This window comes from Perna viridis, chromosome 12 (genome assembly GCF_037379345.1).
Source record: "Perna viridis isolate PV_CMFRI_1.1 ecotype Kerala chromosome 12, ASM3737934v1, whole genome shotgun sequence".
Lineage (NCBI taxonomy): Eukaryota > Metazoa > Mollusca > Bivalvia > Mytilida > Mytilidae > Perna > Perna viridis.
This window is the reverse complement of record NC_142456.1, coordinates 14,089,233-14,107,190: the sequence shown is the minus strand read 5'-3', so window position 1 is coordinate 14,107,190 and position 17,958 is coordinate 14,089,233. Positions and strand designations below refer to the sequence as shown.

Sequence of the window (17,958 nt, the reverse complement as noted above, 5' to 3'; positions counted from 1 at the left end):
ATTTGGTAGATTGGCATTGTTTCTATTACATGATGTATGAGGTTGACTGAAGTTAAGTGTTAACTAAGGTGATTGATTGAAAAACTCTGGTCTTTGACCAGCATATGGAATACATTTCAGGATGAATTATTCATCTTTCAAAAACAAATGACAACATTACACACACAGGCAATAACTTCCAGCCTACCTGTTGTATAGTATGGTATTTATATTTTTAGCAACATTGTGACTAAATGTCAGAATATTAAGAAACAAGTACTATCTTTTAACAAAAAAATAGATAGCCAACGCAGTAAAATTTTGTTCTTTTTTACTACATTTCTACATTTCTTTCAAGAAAATAACACATGACATGCAATTTTTAAGGTTCCAATAAAGTTTTTTTTCAAATGCAATTCCAATACAAATTTTTCGAACACTACGAAGTTATCAGTATTTTGCCAATCAGGAAAAAGAACTGCGGTCAGGTGATTTACTTTCCATAGAAGAGCATCCTTAAGGTAAAAGGGTAAAAAGCGAAGCTATATCGACTGCGTCTGAAAAACTACATTTTGTATTATGTTACCAGGGATTATTTTTTTCCACTTTTTAGCTTTTTTTTTAAAGTATATTTACTTCTGATTTTGCCAATTTCCACTTCATTTGTAGACTTTGTAAAGTCATCCCTATATTACACAGAAAGCTTATTGAGATAAGGAATTTAGCCCTGGCTTGAACTATAAGTAGAAAAACAAAAAATAAAAAAAATCAATCAAATACACTATATTCAGGATGTTTGCTGGTCATGTTCAGACATTTTTGTCAGATTTTTGGACTTTGGTTTTATCCTTTTCATGGCATTAATATTTTTTTGCCAAGTGACTACCACTTCATTAAACATACCATAAAATGTAATTTCAGAAGTTTTTATGAAATCCTTGTTACCAGTGTTCAGTGTTCTTAACAGATAAAACCTTTTAAGACAGTCTATTGAAAATCTTCAGAAATTCTTTTCCTGCTAAAATTTTAAATGCTTATATCTCAAAAATGAGCACACTGACCCATTTTTTTTCTTTTTATATTGTTCTGGCATGAAAGATCTTAAAAGATTCTCAATCCTTTGAAATCCTTGTTATTTTTTAATAGAGCAGCAAAAAAGTGAACATCTTTCATCCAAAATCTCTTCTGATGTATAAGGCACAAAGTAACAATGCAATGTCTATATAGTCATTTTGCCAGTTGTTAACTATGATGTTATGTATTCCTCAAAGTTAGTACCTTACGTTTTCTGTTGTAATGATGTAGACAAAGAAAAATGTCAGTAAATACAATGACTATGAAAGTTCTGTAATAAAGGACCACGGCAACAAGCCTAGAAAGGGACATTGTTGAATTTCTACTGCCAAGGAAAACTTACTCTCCACCACAATGAGGTTCATTGTCAAGTGAATATTGAGTAAGATTAAAGAACCAAGGCACCGAAACAATAGCAATGCATAGTATTGACATAAAACCATATTAAAATTCAGGAAAATATTAGTCTGTACCCAAGCATTGCTGTACATACACAGTTTTTGCTAAGTCATTGCACTGTTTATGTCTTTAGACTGGAAAAAATGCTTAAAGTCAGAAAAAAACAAGTTTGTTTGAAAGCAAGGGACATCACTGGCAGCTTTTAAACAATGTCAGATTTGTGATGTCATAACAAAAAGCTTTGATCAATGACAGTGTATCACCTGAAAATTAATGGTTGATGCGTTTTGACTGTCAGTGCTTAAATTGCATTCTAAGTCCAAATGCATTTACATGTTTCCCTTTGCTTGTTTCCACAAAAATCACATTTTGGAAACCCATGACTTTTTGGTGAGTAATTTCAAATCTTCATAGTACAAACCAAATGGAGGTGTTCGGTCAATTAAAAAAATGTTACCACCATAACATTAAATCCTATCAAAAAATGAATGTTAATGAAAAACAGTTCAACAAATAATAGGATCTTTCCAAAGAATTTAATATTTATCATTATTGAATCCGAACCATTTGGCCAAAAAACCCAAATTATATTTTAAAAAATGTTAGAAAATCCCTGATGTTAGTCATTAAAATTAAATTGACACTTGAAAAATCAATAGCTGCTGAAGGAAACTGTACACTGTCTTTGGATGGTTTGTATGAATGTTTTATAAGTCCTATATTTGGCACTTGGTATTTCTGGGAGCTTTGTTATAGGCAGACTATTGAACTTCAGTTGATATTACAAAACGAGAACTTCATTGTATAAAATATTCATGTAATGTTGAATCATGTGTTTGAAGGTAATATCTTTGTTGTTGTACATATGGCCATGACATGCAAGAACTTGGTTTTATTATTGGTACACTTCTTTTTAGTTAATCAGAAGACTAAGGGAAAGTTTCATTTAGGGCATCACTTTATGGTTTTCTCCTTCACAATGTAATACTCCATCATGGCATGGTTTTTATTCTATGACAAGAATTTTTAGTGTTTTGGCCTTTCCAATTGTTGTTACCCAGTGAGAAAGATCTGGTGGGAATTATTCCAAGATGAGTTGAATGAAGAACAGGGATAAAAATTAGCAGTTGACCAGTAGCCCATGGTTACTATAATTTGAGCTTGGCTGTCAAACTTTTGGATGAAATTTAGTTGAACATATATAGAAAATATCAAACAAAAATATGGTCTTGGATACCAGCTTGTATTTTCTAATATTTACTTCTGAAGAATTAAAAAAAAAAATATTGGAGCAATCAAGCCATCAAAGTTGCTTTTTAATGGTAAAGAAATCTACAATTAGTGTCCTTGGCTTTTCACCATCATTCATTACACAATGACAGTGTTTTAGACATTTCCAGCTTTAATGAACTTCAGTTATAAACTGAAATGGAGTGAATGTAACATGAAATTACTTCGCTGTTAAAATTTAGCATTCTCTTTAGTTACTTGTGAGTATCAATATTAGTTGTGAATCCAAGAGGATGATTTTGGGGATTGGAAACCTTCTTCATTTTTGCCCAGTTTTGTTATATTTCTGCCAAAGGAGTAAGTTCACTAAAGCCCAATATCAACCATGATATATGCATGAAATTTCATAGTATTGAAATTAGACTTAATTTAATATGATCAATATATGTCCTTAAGCATCCAGTTTTTAACAATGATAATTGGATTTCATGGGAATGCATTAAAATTAAGGGTATTGTGACCTTAGTGACGTAGCAAAATGAACAAATGTAAGTTTTGTGCAAATTTTTGACCATTTTTAGGTTGGTCTTTGCTAAAAATGACAATGGCTGTATGCCTTGACCATTATAACAATTTTCTAATCTAGTGGGTCCAAGTCAAATACATGTAGCTATCACAAAATTTATTTGGTCGACAGACACGGCCAATGTTGTTGAAAAGGATTTGTACTTGAAAACTTCCGAAAATTGTCATGAATTAAGATTTCCAGAAAGCCAGTCCATGTTTTGGTCAATCACTTCCACATTGTGTACTATTGCCTTTTATAATTTGTTTCTTAAAATATGAAGTCTTAATTATGACTAGCCTAGCAACAGATTTTAGTGACTATGTAACAGTTGAGATTTAGGGCCAAATTAGGACCTTCCTGAACCTATCCTAGTATGCTAATTAGAACAATTTACAGTACTCCCTTTCTTATTTCTGGATCAGAACTCATTATCTTTTCATTTGATTTTCAGATTTTCTCCTCACAAATATACTTTTCTTCTCTTAAATTAACACAGCCTTTTACCTGAAATCCTGGATCTGCCTTTTTGAGGTACACAACCTTTAACCTGAAATCCTGGATTTGCCTTTTTGAGGTACACAACCTTTTACCTGAAATCCTGGATCTGCCTTTTTGAGGTACACAACCTTTAACCTGAAATCCTGGATCTGCCTTTTTGAGGTACAAAGCCTTTTACCTGAAATCCTGGATCTGCCTTTTTGAGGTACAAATACACATCCAGATATTACCTAATGTTACAATACTTGAACAAGCTGTTGACTGCATGTTACAGTTGAGAAATGCTGAAAACAAAAACATCTGAAGAACAGGTGTTTGCAAATAAACATATAATTGGGGGTATGATTCAGGTTGTCCTATTGCCTGGGACAAGTGACACTACCATTCAGACAAGTACTTGCCAAAATGACAACCAAAATCTTATTCATAATTCATTATTACTTAGGGACAACCTTGATTTCAAATTTTCAGATTTTCTTACTCTGATGATATAACATTTGTTTCAACACAATCCTTGTAGATCAATTTCACATTTTTCTTTTCTAAGGAGTCCTTTTTGGTTTTGTTTGGAAGGACTTTGAGAACAATTTGGGCAATGCAGATAGATACATTGTACACATTTTGAGGTTAAATTTCAGTTTGGCATTTTGCATAATTCTTTTTTTTTTTTTTTTTTTTCAAAGAATTCAGATTTGAATCTTCCAAAATGACACTGAAAAATATTGAAAGCTACAGAAACCTGTTCTGCTAGTAATTAGTTGCATCTTTTAATTCAGGTCTTATTTGAAAACAAATTCTAACTACATTATGTTAAATTTGTAGGCAGTCATGTGTAAAAATCATTTGTATGTTATAAATATGTTGTGTAATAAAAGATAAACATATGAAACGAACGAATATGAAAAAAAAAAGCAACCAAAAACCCTTTTCTCATTATAATCCATCAAAGTACTTATGTAATCATTAAATTTAAGGACATTCCACTTGATCAAATCCAAGAAAAACTCCATCAAAATGTCACCGAAAGGATATTTATATTTAGCCATTAAAATAGAAAGCCCTTAAAGTAAGATTTTTTCTGGGAACTTACCATTTTATTGATGTATTCTGTCACTGTCATTTGCAGGACAACAAAGAACATTCATGCATGGTATTATTTTGTGATTAGGTAACTTCTGACAAGAAAATTTTGGTCTTTGATTAATGAGGGTTTTACATCCCCCTACCAAACAAAATTTTGTCTGTTGGCCCATGTAGTTTGTAAGCAAAGGTTCTTTTAAACTGTTCAATATATTTTGTTGAAATTTTATATAAACATGTAAATGATATACATGTACCGATATATATAAACATGTAAATGCAAATTATTTTCAGTGGCAAACTATAATTGGGAATGATTATTAGCAGAATAAGTCATTCATGCTAACCTTCACTGAGCAAAAGTCTTTATATCCTGTTTGGATAATTTAAGAGTGGAATTGCTTTGGGGTTAAATTGGTTTTGGATGGTTGGGAGAGTTTGTTGCAATGAAAGTTAATAAAACATAATCTTTCATCATACATTATGTAATATGTTAGAAATTTTGAGTAGCTTTCAACATAAAATCTGATATAAGATGAAGTATCAGGGTGTTTTTCTTTAATGTTTCTCGTTCCATCTGCGTGGTTTTATATGTACAATTGCATGGTCTTTGCACTTAACTATTAGGAAGTGCACAGTTTCCTTCTTTGTGAAAAATGAAATACACTCAGTTTGATCAAATGACACAAATTAAAAATTCCTTATTTGTGCATACTATGAATAGTAACCTTACTTTTCAATGAAAGATCAACTTTATTCACCTTAACTGAACTTTTGATCCTAGTTTAATGGGATTATTCTAGGTTAAAAATCATCTAGGCCTATTCCCTACATCTGAAGTTTCCATGGAAACCAGCTATTAATCTTATTTATCAAGATTGATTTTTGTGCAGTTCAATAGAGCAGAAAATAAAACATTTTAAGGATAAAATACTACCCTGGGTACTAGATTAAAAACCGTATGTTCTCAAGTCAAGCATACCTCCTCTTTCTCTAGTAAATATCATTATGCGAAATATGATCTATGCATTCGTGTGATTTTTGTCCATAAACTGACATAGGATGACAGATTGTCATTCCCTTTATGATTATAACCACAGGAATCACACATATTTGAAAAAAAAATTAGAATATGATGATGAAAGTGTTTCTTGCTGAATTTTAATTTTCTTTTATGTAGTTATGTGTAAATATGTACAGGTATGCTGTTCGCTTCAACTCCTTTTTCCTTGCTTACTTTTGAACTGGTGGTTAAGAAATATTTATGGTATCTTTCTTGTTACGTGATCTCAATATGATTTGCTTGGACCAGTTGCCAGACTTCACCCTAGCCTAGTTTAAGTAGGTGTATTTACCCTGTACTTTATAAAAAGAAAATAATTTGGAGATTGTTTTTTTTTTAAGTTGAGTTAGTCAAATAGGTTACTTTATCTTGTTTTGTACATCAACCTATACCAATTCAGAAGTGATGCCAATAGACCTTTTTCATTTTTCTGACTTTGACTTCTTTAAAAATTTTGAGCAAAGGAAAGTAACCTTCCAACCTGACAGACTAGTTTACTGTCCGATTGGAGCAATAGTAGACTTCAAATTCAAATGTTTGACTTATTGTAGCTGCCATAAGTACTTGGTTACTTTTGAATAATTAATTTCAAAACATTTAGCTATTAACTGAAGTGTTAATAGTTTTCAGTTCCAAAGAAAAATCCTTTCCTCAATGAGGCCGCCAACCAGGTTTTCAGGTGTTAGTGGGTTACAGCCCTTTGAAAAACTTGCTGAAGTGGCTTGTATTCCATAAATATGAAAAACAACTATTGTTAGAAGTAAATCAGTCATCTCCATAGAAAAACATTAAAAAGGAGTATTTGACAGTTGACTGTGTTTTTTTGCCTACTTTTTAGGAGCATGGGAACTATAGAATTCCGCTTTCGGTTCATCTTTCAGTTGCCACTGGACTTTGGTTATGCATGTGTGAAGCTTTGTCTTAACAAATATTCAAGGGTTCTCCCACTTCTTCAATGCTCAATCAAAAAGTTAAATTGGTGGTATTAATTTTTTTTATAATGCTACACCTTCATTAATGTATTACATGTGCCTTTGTCGTCATTTGCTAGACAGGGACCATATTTACTCACCATTTCATTACTAATGTCTGAGGGGCCATGAAAGTACTTGATTTTGACATCTAATATTCAAGACTTTACGAATCTACTGACATAACTTGATTATTGGAAAGGAATGGGAAAAGTGACCACCGATAAAGTAATGTATAAATCATTGTTTTCCAATTCTACCAATCTCAAGTACCTAAATATTGACCAAAGCTTTATCAGATTTGTGGGGCTCTGTAGGGGTGTGTAACAGATTGATGATTCTCTGTGTATGAATTTGAACAACATGTATTTTCTTGTTAGTGGTTTTCTAAATTTTCAATCCTTTTAAAAAGATCATTACTCCCTTGTACCTTTCTTTTTTAAAGGATTGAAATGGATTTAATTTTTAATACAGTGCAAAACATTCTGAGTAAGATAAAATGGGGATGTTAAGGTATAGAATTCATCTTCTAGTTTTCTAATCCAGTTTGCCCTTGAAAACTATTGATTGTAAATACCTGTGTAGAGATAATTTCAAAGTATATGTCAATTTGTGTTTTCTGTATAAGATAAAAACTTTTCAAGGGCCATAGTTTTTATAGTGACCAGAAAACATACTTAGTTGTAGACAGACAGACTGAATTGATGATAAGAATAAAGCAAGTCACAGACAGGTTTTGTATGTAGAAGATACTGACTATTTTCTTGGTTGTCAAGAAGTTCATTTTACACCTGATTGTAAGATAGATAAACCCTGTTCCTTATTTCTATTCATTCCAAAACTGATTGTGAAAGGTCAATTATCTCTTTGTTCCTGATATTTGAATAAAGCCCTCAATCAAGCCTCTGTCAGTAAGTCAGCCATATTGACCAATCTGAAGTTCCAATACAGAATTCTCAAGTACCTGGTTGTTGACAACTCTGATAGGATAAGTAAACAGGGCCATTCAATACCTTGATCATTATTTTTGGCTTATTCCAAATAAATATGTTGAGTTTCTTTTGTCAATATTGAAATCACCACATATGTTAGTAGTCCAATTTCTGTACAGGGGTATTTGTTTGGCCAGTTAAGGTTCAAGAGGTACCAATATTAATATGTTGTTGGCTTTGATTTTAATGAATAACATGAAGATTTTAATTTGTGATTAAAGACTTTCAGACAAGATGCTGCTTGTTTTTGAGGGGTGATAAGAAATTTAAATTGCACTGTGAGAAAGCGATCTCAGTTTAATCTTATCTTTCGGAAACTTGTTGAAAGGATCATTGACATGGTCAAACATAGTACAAACAAATATTAATACTATAAATAAGGAAAAGGAAACAGACTGTTGTATATATTAAAAGCAATCTATCAGTTACTTGAGAATATCTCTGTGAAACAAAAGGGGACTTCCAGGGACTTCTTACCTGCTATATTATTACCTCTGCTACACAGTTGACTCCCAATTCATGTTATATCATTATAACTACAATCATTTAAACCTGGTTTGTCATTTGATAAGAAATGAGTTCCCGAAGTTGGTACATCTTTTCTTTGTTTAGGCCCCTTAACATTTTCTGTTAATTTCTTTTTTAAGATTTTTTTTAATTACCCTTGTTATTGCATATTTTTGAGTAGGTCTGTCCTTAGAATTTGACTTACTTAATTATTACATAATGTACTCATTCAACCACTGATTTAGCATTTTCCACCACATTGGTATTTTTTTTTATAAGCAAACATGACTGTAAATGTCTGAGGCAAAAGTCACTAATTAACTAGCTTGTGGTAGTGACAAAAGCCACAAATAATGAAATAAGTAATGGTTTAGTACTGCATATTATCCCTAATCTCAGTGAGTGGATAGTATTTTAGAATCCCATTGTATGTTGTAAGCAGTTTTGGTTGCTGTTTATATAAACTTCCTGTTTAGTGGAGTCAGGGTATACCTGGCTCAGCAGGTTATATATCTTAGTCTGTTTCCTTATAAAGTTTCCTTGACCTGTCAATATAGAACAGACTACATACTGCTTTTTCTATTGCCTTGTTTTTCTTCTAAAATGGTTCTCCAGCTATGAGTTTGAAAACCTTCTAAACAGTAAACACGTTTGGGCACAGAACACTGAAAAAATATTTGGCTTAAATCCTTTAAATAGTTCAAGCCTTAGAGACATGTGTATATTTTGTAATTTGGAATTCCATTCATTTGGGAGGTCAAGTAGACCTTTTAACTAATGTTGTTTTAAAAGATTAACTTCAAAAATAATTTATGTTTATTAGAATGTGCCATTACCATGGTTTTGTAGTTGGTTTCCCTGTGTCAAAGCACATGTTTCACCTTTGGGATCCTGGGGTCAGAAATAAGGTTAATACAAGAAATGTTTAATCAACAATTTTATGACTGTTGTCATGTCTGGAGGATTGATCTTGTAATATCAACCTGTGCTTGTACTGAAGGACCAAGGCCACTTCAAATTAGCTGTTGGATTTTTATCCATCTTTTACAACATCATTAGTGTAAATCTAAGTCCAAAACTGTTTGGTTTAGCCAGATTCAGACAGGGTAAAATTGTTCAGCAGGGTTAGATCTATCTGCGGTCATTTTTTTTGTGAAAGTATGTCATGCCACGTTGGAGTTAGTGCCTTTTTTGGACTTTTTTAGGGTTATTTTTTATTTTATTACATGTATTTTAAAAAATCTTCTCCTGTGAAATAACTGGACAAAAATAAATGAAACTTGATATCATTATTCCTAAGTTATTATCTTTGTGCTTTTTTTATCCATGAAAAAAACATGGCCCCTTTAAAAAATTATAGAATGTAGCTTGTCAAGCCAGGTTGGGGATTTATGCTCTTGTTTATTTCACTATCATGGTTTACACTAAAGAGTATAGTGATTAATTCTTGAGGTGCACGTCTTCTAGCAATACAATTACTTTGATGAACCACTGTTAAGGTAAGATCTACCCGATTCTTTGATGAACCACTGTTAAGATAAGATCTACCTGATTCTTTCATAGATCAGCACTTAAGGAGGTAGACCTAGAGTAAGGGACACAACTCTTAAAAATCATTGGAACGTTTGTATTCACCATTTTACAACAATCTTATGTAAGCATCTAATTATCTTGGATTCATTTTATTCTGCTTCAAATGAAAGCTTTAGAGGCTTTGGTGAAATTGGATATGATGCAAACATATCACTGATTTCATGAGTAATGTCCCTTACCCTAGGTTTACCTCATTGAAGATTTCTGGATATTTAACCTTGAAATATAACTGTCTTTTAGTTTATTTGATTTTGTTCCCGAAAGGTATTTTTTAACATCGAAACACTGAAGGCATTTCAAGAATTTGGTGCTGTTTTAAGTGTTATTTAAGGCATTTAATAAGCCTTATTGGCATACAAGAAATTCTTTGAACAGGCAATCTTGTGTCCCCCATCTTCTTTTCTCTATGAAATTTGCCCTTCAGTTTCTGCAGGATTAGTATACAGGGTTGAAAATTCACTGATAAATGTAACCTGAATTCTGAACTCAAACTTTACTTTTTCTGTGCATGTTTTGTGTATTTCATTGTAGAAAGAAATAGCAAAACAGAAAAAGGTCAGAAAGGCAAGATTAAAACGACAGAAAAATCCAAAGTTTCAGCAGGAACTACGAAGAAAATTTATAAACCAGGCCAAGAAGTACTTTGGTATTCCATACGCTAGGAAATATTGGACAAAAGACAGTAAGTATGCACCTTCCTCTATATGGTGTAGATATTTTAATGTTTAGTTCTTCATAAGTATCCCTCTTATGCTTTAAAAGGAAAATTAAAGAAATTGAAAGAGTAATCAAGGGAACCAAGGTTACAGTGGTAAAAGTATTATTGAAACAATTTGGGTAAAGGAAAATTTAAAGTTTGTTTGAATATATACTGAGAAGAGTTTTGGCGAGTTGGTGCAAAAGAAAGGTTCATTTTCATTATTTTGTGGAGTATTTCTTGGGAGGGGTTTTGAATTTTCAACTTTGGGTTACCATAATTGATTTTGCCTTCTTAGCTCACCTTGCCTAAGGCCAGGTGAGCTATTGCCATCACGTGCTGTCCGTCGTCGTCGTCGTCGTCGTCGTTCGTTAACAATTTTTCAAAAATTTCCTCCTCTGAGCGGAATTACATGAAACTTTGCACATATGTTCTTTAGGGTATCTTGCACAAAAGTTGTGTTTATTTTTTTGATCCATCAAAAAAATGACTGTTGTTACTGGAAATAGAACATAGGGGTCAGACTATAGTTTTTCGCATATATCTCCAAAACCATAAGGTTTAGCCAAATTCTGACAGAGGGTTAAAGTGTTGAGCATGATGGTGGTCAAATTTTTATTTTAATTTGTTAAGCCATGTGATGGTCCTTATGATAAATCCTACCAAAGTCTTCTTGAGTTGGAATTGTTAGACTACTTCTTGTTAATTTTATTGCCATTGAAAGACATTGAAAGAAATTTTCACCAGGCTCCTTGGAGCCTCTTGTTTATTTTGACTTCAATTTATAGTCTGTTTTAACAATACCCACAAAAACAAGGAAGCCATCATTAATATTAGACTATACTTTAGAACTGTTATCTATGGCTAGAATAGTTTATCTTTTGACAGACTTTGGTACAAATTTGAAACAGGCAAATTTTTATTGAATTGACTGTCTTTTTGCCAGTATGTGTGTATGGTTGTATGGTTGGGAAGGTGGACACCCAAACTAAATCAACTTATCATCTGTGTTTTGCTTAAATGTCCGTGATAATGTTGTAATGAGTATACAAAACCAAACCTATTCCATATTCTAAAATCCAGTTCTGTTCTAAGTTTTTAATTTTATTTTCAATTAAAGGGACAGGAAATCTTGTATATGTTACTTTATTGATTGGTTGTGAGCCTGTAGATATAAAACTACTTCAAAGGACCGTAATTATTTTTCGTCTTACGGGGTTTCCACTACAAATTGAGTAGATGGCATCTTACATGATTTTGCAATTAACAAAGTAGTGCAGATCATAAGAGTTTGAAAAATGCTTTAAAAGGACCATAGAAAATTAACTGTATTTATCTAAATATGGGTTTGTAGTTTGGAGAAGAAATTCACTATTTGTTTGATGTTGACAAATTTCTTTATGGTGATTTCTTTGATGCTTTTTGCTTTTTCTGTTTCTTTGGAGTGTTTGTCTATAATGCTGTCATTATTGAAAGACTAAATATTTTCAGTCCACATTTTATAAAAGTACAAACAGTGCTAATTTGTTAAGTAGTTAGGTTTCTATTGGAATAGGAACAAGAACAATGTAAGCAGGGGGACAGATTTTATGTTAAATACTGTGAAAGTACTACTGTTCAGTGGGTACCAATTTTTGTGGTTTTCGTGGGTAGGCCAAACCACGAAATTTGGTTCCCAATGAAAAGGTAATTTTCATTGACGTGTATAGTGAAAACCTCAAAACCACAATTCAAGAATCCACGAACTTGTGTTTTCTTCCCTAATCCACAAAAATTGGTATCCAAGAATTAAAGTACTTTCACAGTATGGCTACGTCCATGACATCTAGAATATTTTTGTATAAAGCCATGTAAACTTGATAATTGTTCCAGTCTCTGTAATAATCAGGCAGCTTCATGATGTCTTATATGTAGCCTTTTCTTTTAAGTTCTACCAGATATATTCCCTAACTATCTGTTTGGCAATCTTGAAAAGATTTGAAATGAGTAAGTTATCCTCAATTTGGCATTACATGCAATTACACAGATGCAAGTGGGTATCAAATTTATCTTCTGCCTACTGGAAGTTGTTGAAAGATTTATTAAAGTAATTAAATTAGTTTAGAATTATTGAAATCATTCTTGGAAGCCTCATTAGTACAGTTTTGATCAGGACTATCATTACAAACATCAAATTTGAGTTAGATGTGGTGCCAAGACCTCCAAATTCTGCTTTCTTTTAACTGGCAACATCATTGTCAACATCTAATGTTTTTTTGCTTATGACAATTGCCAATTTGTTTTTGTCTTTGTCAAAACAATAGCTGGAGACCTTATAATCTTAGATAGTTATAAGAAAGAAAACTTAACCAATTTTGCAGATAAATACATCCTGCAATCTTGTCATGTTTTTTTTTCTTTTTTTTTTCAGCTGAAGAGTACCATTCCAAGTTATTTTTGGACTGCTGTGGCCTTGTAAGGCAAGTTGTGCGAGATCTAGCTAAAGACTTTGGGTTTGTTATAGGACCATGGAATCAAGCATACATGTACGATACACTGCCACACACGATCAAAGAGGAAGAGATGAAAGCTGGAGACCTTGTTTTCATGTCAGGCACATATGTAAACCCTAAATGTAAGTTTATTTCAAGTTCTGTTATTAAGACAGAGTCTTGTGACATGAAAGTTGTAGGTATCTTGACTAAAAGTCTAATACTAATACGTTGGTGTAGAATAAATTCTTGTCACTGAGGATGAGGTATGATAAGGGCCATATTTAGCCCCCGATTTTTTCAAGATAAAAAAAAGTTGGAAGTAAGTGACAAAAATGAAATATACACTTAAATAGAATTTGTTAAATAAGGTTACAAATTTTCACAATTTCATGAATTTTCAGTTTTATGAAAGCCTAAAATCTGCCAAAAACAACACACTTAATTTGGGAAATTTTCAATCATTGAAAGATGATATGCTTATAAATGTGGTTGAACATGTTAAATCATTCATTAAACATTCTAAACAACAGAAAAAACTTATTTCCAGTCATGCATGGAGGCTAATATGGATCTTATTATACGTTGTCCTTTTCTCATTCTGTTTGATATGTAGAGTTTTTCCCATTTTATAATGGTCATAAATGAATAGAGTTTATATGATGGAAAAAAGATTTATGATTTTTAGTCAAAGTCACAGTTGTTACTAAAGGTGATTTATGAATGAAGGTTTCATGCAAATTCTCTGAAATACAGTCAACCAATAACCCATCTTGTCCTCATAAAGATATATATCGAAGAGTGCATGATTAGTAATAAATGGGAAAAAGATTTGCAAATTAAACTGCACGGTCTTTACAATAAGGTAGATTGACATATTTCCTGACAAATTCCACTAAATAGAACATTCTAGAACATTCTACTCTTTCATTATGACTTTCTTTGTCTATGGCAGACCATCTAGTTTTTCAACCCTTCTCCTACATTGTTATCTAATGCACTTTTACATGGAAAGGACTTAGAATGTGTCTGGTTTCTTCCAATAAACTTTTGATTGCAATTAAAAAAAATACAATATCATGATTCAGATGTAATTGTTCAGTAGGGAAAAAAGTACCTAACTGTTTTAGCTGTGTTTATGTTGATTGTAATGATACTTCTACAGTATGAAGTGTTTGCATTATTCAGCAAGAATCGATGTTAATGATTTATATTCCGGTACATTGTAAATGTAAATATAAGTTTTTGAATCCAAATCACGGAAAGTGTGTAAGCACTTGACCTCAGGGTACAGTTTCAATATCCTTTGTTACTCCCACTTGAAAGGAGTTTAAATAAAGTCGGGAGGGAAAAAATTGATATATTTTTCAGAATTAAAATTCTTTGATGTGTTTCCATGACAAAGTCATGAAGAATTATTTGGGAAAAAATGTGAAATGCAAATAGGGAATGCTTTATATGGAATTCTGAAGGGATTGTACATTGGTTCATTAAACTTGGGTCTAGTTTAATGAGATTTGAATCAATAAGTGTAATGACCCTTGTTTGATGAAAAATAATAATTGTAATGAAATAAAAAGTCCAAAAAAAATTTCACATACAGGTAAACCGAACAACTTCATTTGATATTTGAATACTAAATATACATGTATATCAGGAACTAGCTTGCATTTGAAATTGTTTTTAATTTACTATTTGTAGTAAGAAGCAAGGTTTTGAATAAAATATCTGTTTCAGACCTTCATCAAAGGGCCAAATAATCCATATTTAAACTAAAATTAATATTTTAGTGGAGTCGGAGTTGTTCGTTTACTTTTGTTACTTTGTATGTATTATTTTACTTTATGTTCTTTGTTGTGTTTGTCTGTTTTCCATGTCTGGTCTTTGTCCCTGGATTACATTCTTTTGATTTCCGCTATAACCTTGGTTCCCTTGATTACTCTTCCAATTAGTGGTATTGTTATTTTGAACAAATGATTCATAAAATTGTGTGGTAGAAAATAGATGGAACTGGATGCCTGGTACATTGATGCCCAACTGATTTAGTTCATGGGTTTATTTTTCTTTAAAAGTATTCTCTTCTATATGGTGTTCATTTCATATTGTTTAAGGTGGAGTGGGGAGATGTTGATGGAAGGTTGAAGTAGTATTTGCATCTCTGAATTATTTTAGTTATATTCTGTTATGAAATCATTCCTACTTTTGCCAAGGATTCCGTAATATTCCTGATTTTCAAAAAAATTAACAAGAATGAATGAGACTGTATTGAAAAAGGGAGATAAATCACAGAGGTGTTTTATCTCCACAGATTCTCCTTAATTTCAACATACTTTGACTACAAAAAATGCTCTGAGGATTGTAAATATCTTATATTAAGGTATTCACAATATTTCTATGTTAAAAGTCACAAAATTTAAGGTTTTTATGTACAAAATTATATTATTTTCATAAGATATGGCAAAAAATACAGACTGTCATAAAACACCCTAGATAAGTCGAAATCATGAAAGGACTGCATACAAATATAATATTCTGCCTCATAAAAGCTATAAAGGAAGGCTGAAAGAGTCAATAGTGACAATAGTATTTCCACTTGGTTACAGTATTGTAGTGTAATTATTCTAGTTATAGTCTGTTGGTTGAGAAGTAAAAGTGCCACTTTAAACCAACTGCAGTTTAGCAACAAAACTATTTAACAATAAACAAAATACCTTTTTAATAAGCTGTGATTAAACGGTAGCATGTATAAAGAGGTTAAATTCTTAACCAAGCATTCATGTTATTTCTTTCATGTGTAAGGACAGCCATTTTCTCAGTTTGAAATAAGTCACCTTTGTACTAGGTACAATACTGTTAAGTCCTCGAGACTGAAATTTATAGTAATGTTATATTTAGGTTCAGGGTCGTAGTCATTTGTTAAACAACACACTTCACAACCTACCATTGTGGAAAAAGTTTTATTTTGGGATATGACCGGATGTAAATGTGAAAGATTTTTGTTAAAACAAGGACTGAAATAGTCATGTTATTACTTCATATGGGTTTAGATTAGGTTATAAGGCTTGTGAAAATGAATATCCTCTGATGTCCAAAATTGAGGCCAAGGAATTGAAAATGTTTGTGACAACCAAAAACTTAACAGAATTAATGGTTGATGGGTCGATTTTTAATTTCTATTTTCTACGATGGATAGTTTTATATGGTGTATACATTGTATATGGTTAACCATATTATTTCTATATCGTAGTTAAACTTGGTGTAGTAATTTCTCATCATAAAAGATTTTTTATAGAACTAATTCAGATTTATTGATATTAGACATCCATATTAATTTTTATCCCCTAGATGGAATGAAATATGTGCAGAAAGGCACTCAAGTTGGAGTTTATGAAACATATTTAGAGTAGGGCACAACTGAAGTTTAGCCAAAAGTTTTAAGTCAAGATGCTAGATAAAAGAGACCAAATGGCTGCCAAATAACTTATTTAAGGATATTAAAGTATCAAGGATCTCTTTGTTTTACTTGTGCACTTCTTATATCAATCAATTTAATTCCAAATTTGTTGTTGCAGCATATTCATTTGTTAAGTGATACATAATCCTACTAACCTGTTCTCATAGTTTAAATTGTTCAGAACAATCAACGTTTTTGTAGTTGATCAAATACAATTGTAATTATATGTGTACAAAACTACAAAAAATTCAACATTATACATGAAATTTTAGTCGAATGCATTCATCTGTGGAATATAACATTTTGTAATTTGTAGTTAAGTGTGTGACACCTGTTTTAATGGCTATAGAACAATGCATTTGTCCTGCAGCTGTTGTAAGGTAGATTCAGCTGCTTCTCTTACTAGATATGGTTTTGGTTGGGCAAGTTTTTAATAAAATATTCAACGATATCATGGATCATGGACTGACAAGATTTCATGAGACATGCATGTTTTGGTAAAATTTTGATAGATCAAAGACGAAAAATGAAATATCAAAGAAAAACAAAATCCCACCAAATCAGCTTCAAAATGTATGAGTCTCACTCAAATTGTGAGACTCCACAATCCAGCTTATCTAGATAAACATTTTTAGTGTACTTCTATAAAATTATTCCTTTTTTGCCTGTATAAAACTTACTTTATATGGAAGTGAAAACCAAAACTAATGTGGCTGTGAAATATTGATACTAGTATTTCATCCCTTTGGCATGTTGTCTGTCAGGACTTTTTTTTCTCCTTTAAAGATATATTCAAACGTTCTTAAACATTTTTTTATCATCTTGTTCTGTTACTCTTAGTAGGTGTATTTGATAGGTACCAGTTCTGAGTTTACTCTTGGTAGGTGTATTTGATAGGTACCAGTTCTGAGTTCTTATTGGTTGATTAAAGCCATTAAATATAGAATCTACAACGATAACGAGTTTATTATGGAATTTCTCACATCAAGTGAAATAAATTTTATAGTTTTTATCGCGAGGATTGCCGAGCTATTCAAACTATAAAATTTATTTCATGAGATGTGAGAAATTCATAGTCAAAAAGCTTTGAGTGTAGATTCTGTTTCTCTAATGCCTCAAAAATGCCCAAAAATGAAAAGCATGCAAAACGTTATGATTTCGATTTGTAGGAAACATGTTGACGTCACACAAATGCAAACATTCCAAACAAAAGAAACCAGATGCTTTCAAACATTTTTTCACTTCAAATCTTCCTGAGTCCCTTCATAATTCTTATTTAAGGTAAGAAAACACCAAAATTATCAACTACAATGGCATTTGAGGCAATTCAAGATTGAGTCCAAGACAATCGATTTCTAAGCCAATCGAACTCTGAGAACAAA

General features: G+C 31.8%; 1 protein-coding gene across 3 annotated transcripts in view; it reads left to right on the top strand.

Annotated features, from left to right (window-relative positions):
* The window catches only part of LOC148601303 (uncharacterized), a 94,312-nt gene that overhangs the window by 15,876 nt on the left and 60,478 nt on the right, over positions 1-17,958 (top strand). For all 3 annotated transcript variants that reach the window (XM_088555045.1, XM_088555044.1, XM_088555043.1), the window contains 2 exons: positions 10,486-10,636; positions 13,062-13,265. In XM_088555045.1, coding sequence (XP_088411171.1) covers positions 10,486-10,636; positions 13,062-13,265 — 355 coding nt within the window. The remainder of the gene's footprint in view (positions 1-10,485; positions 10,637-13,061; positions 13,266-17,958) is intronic.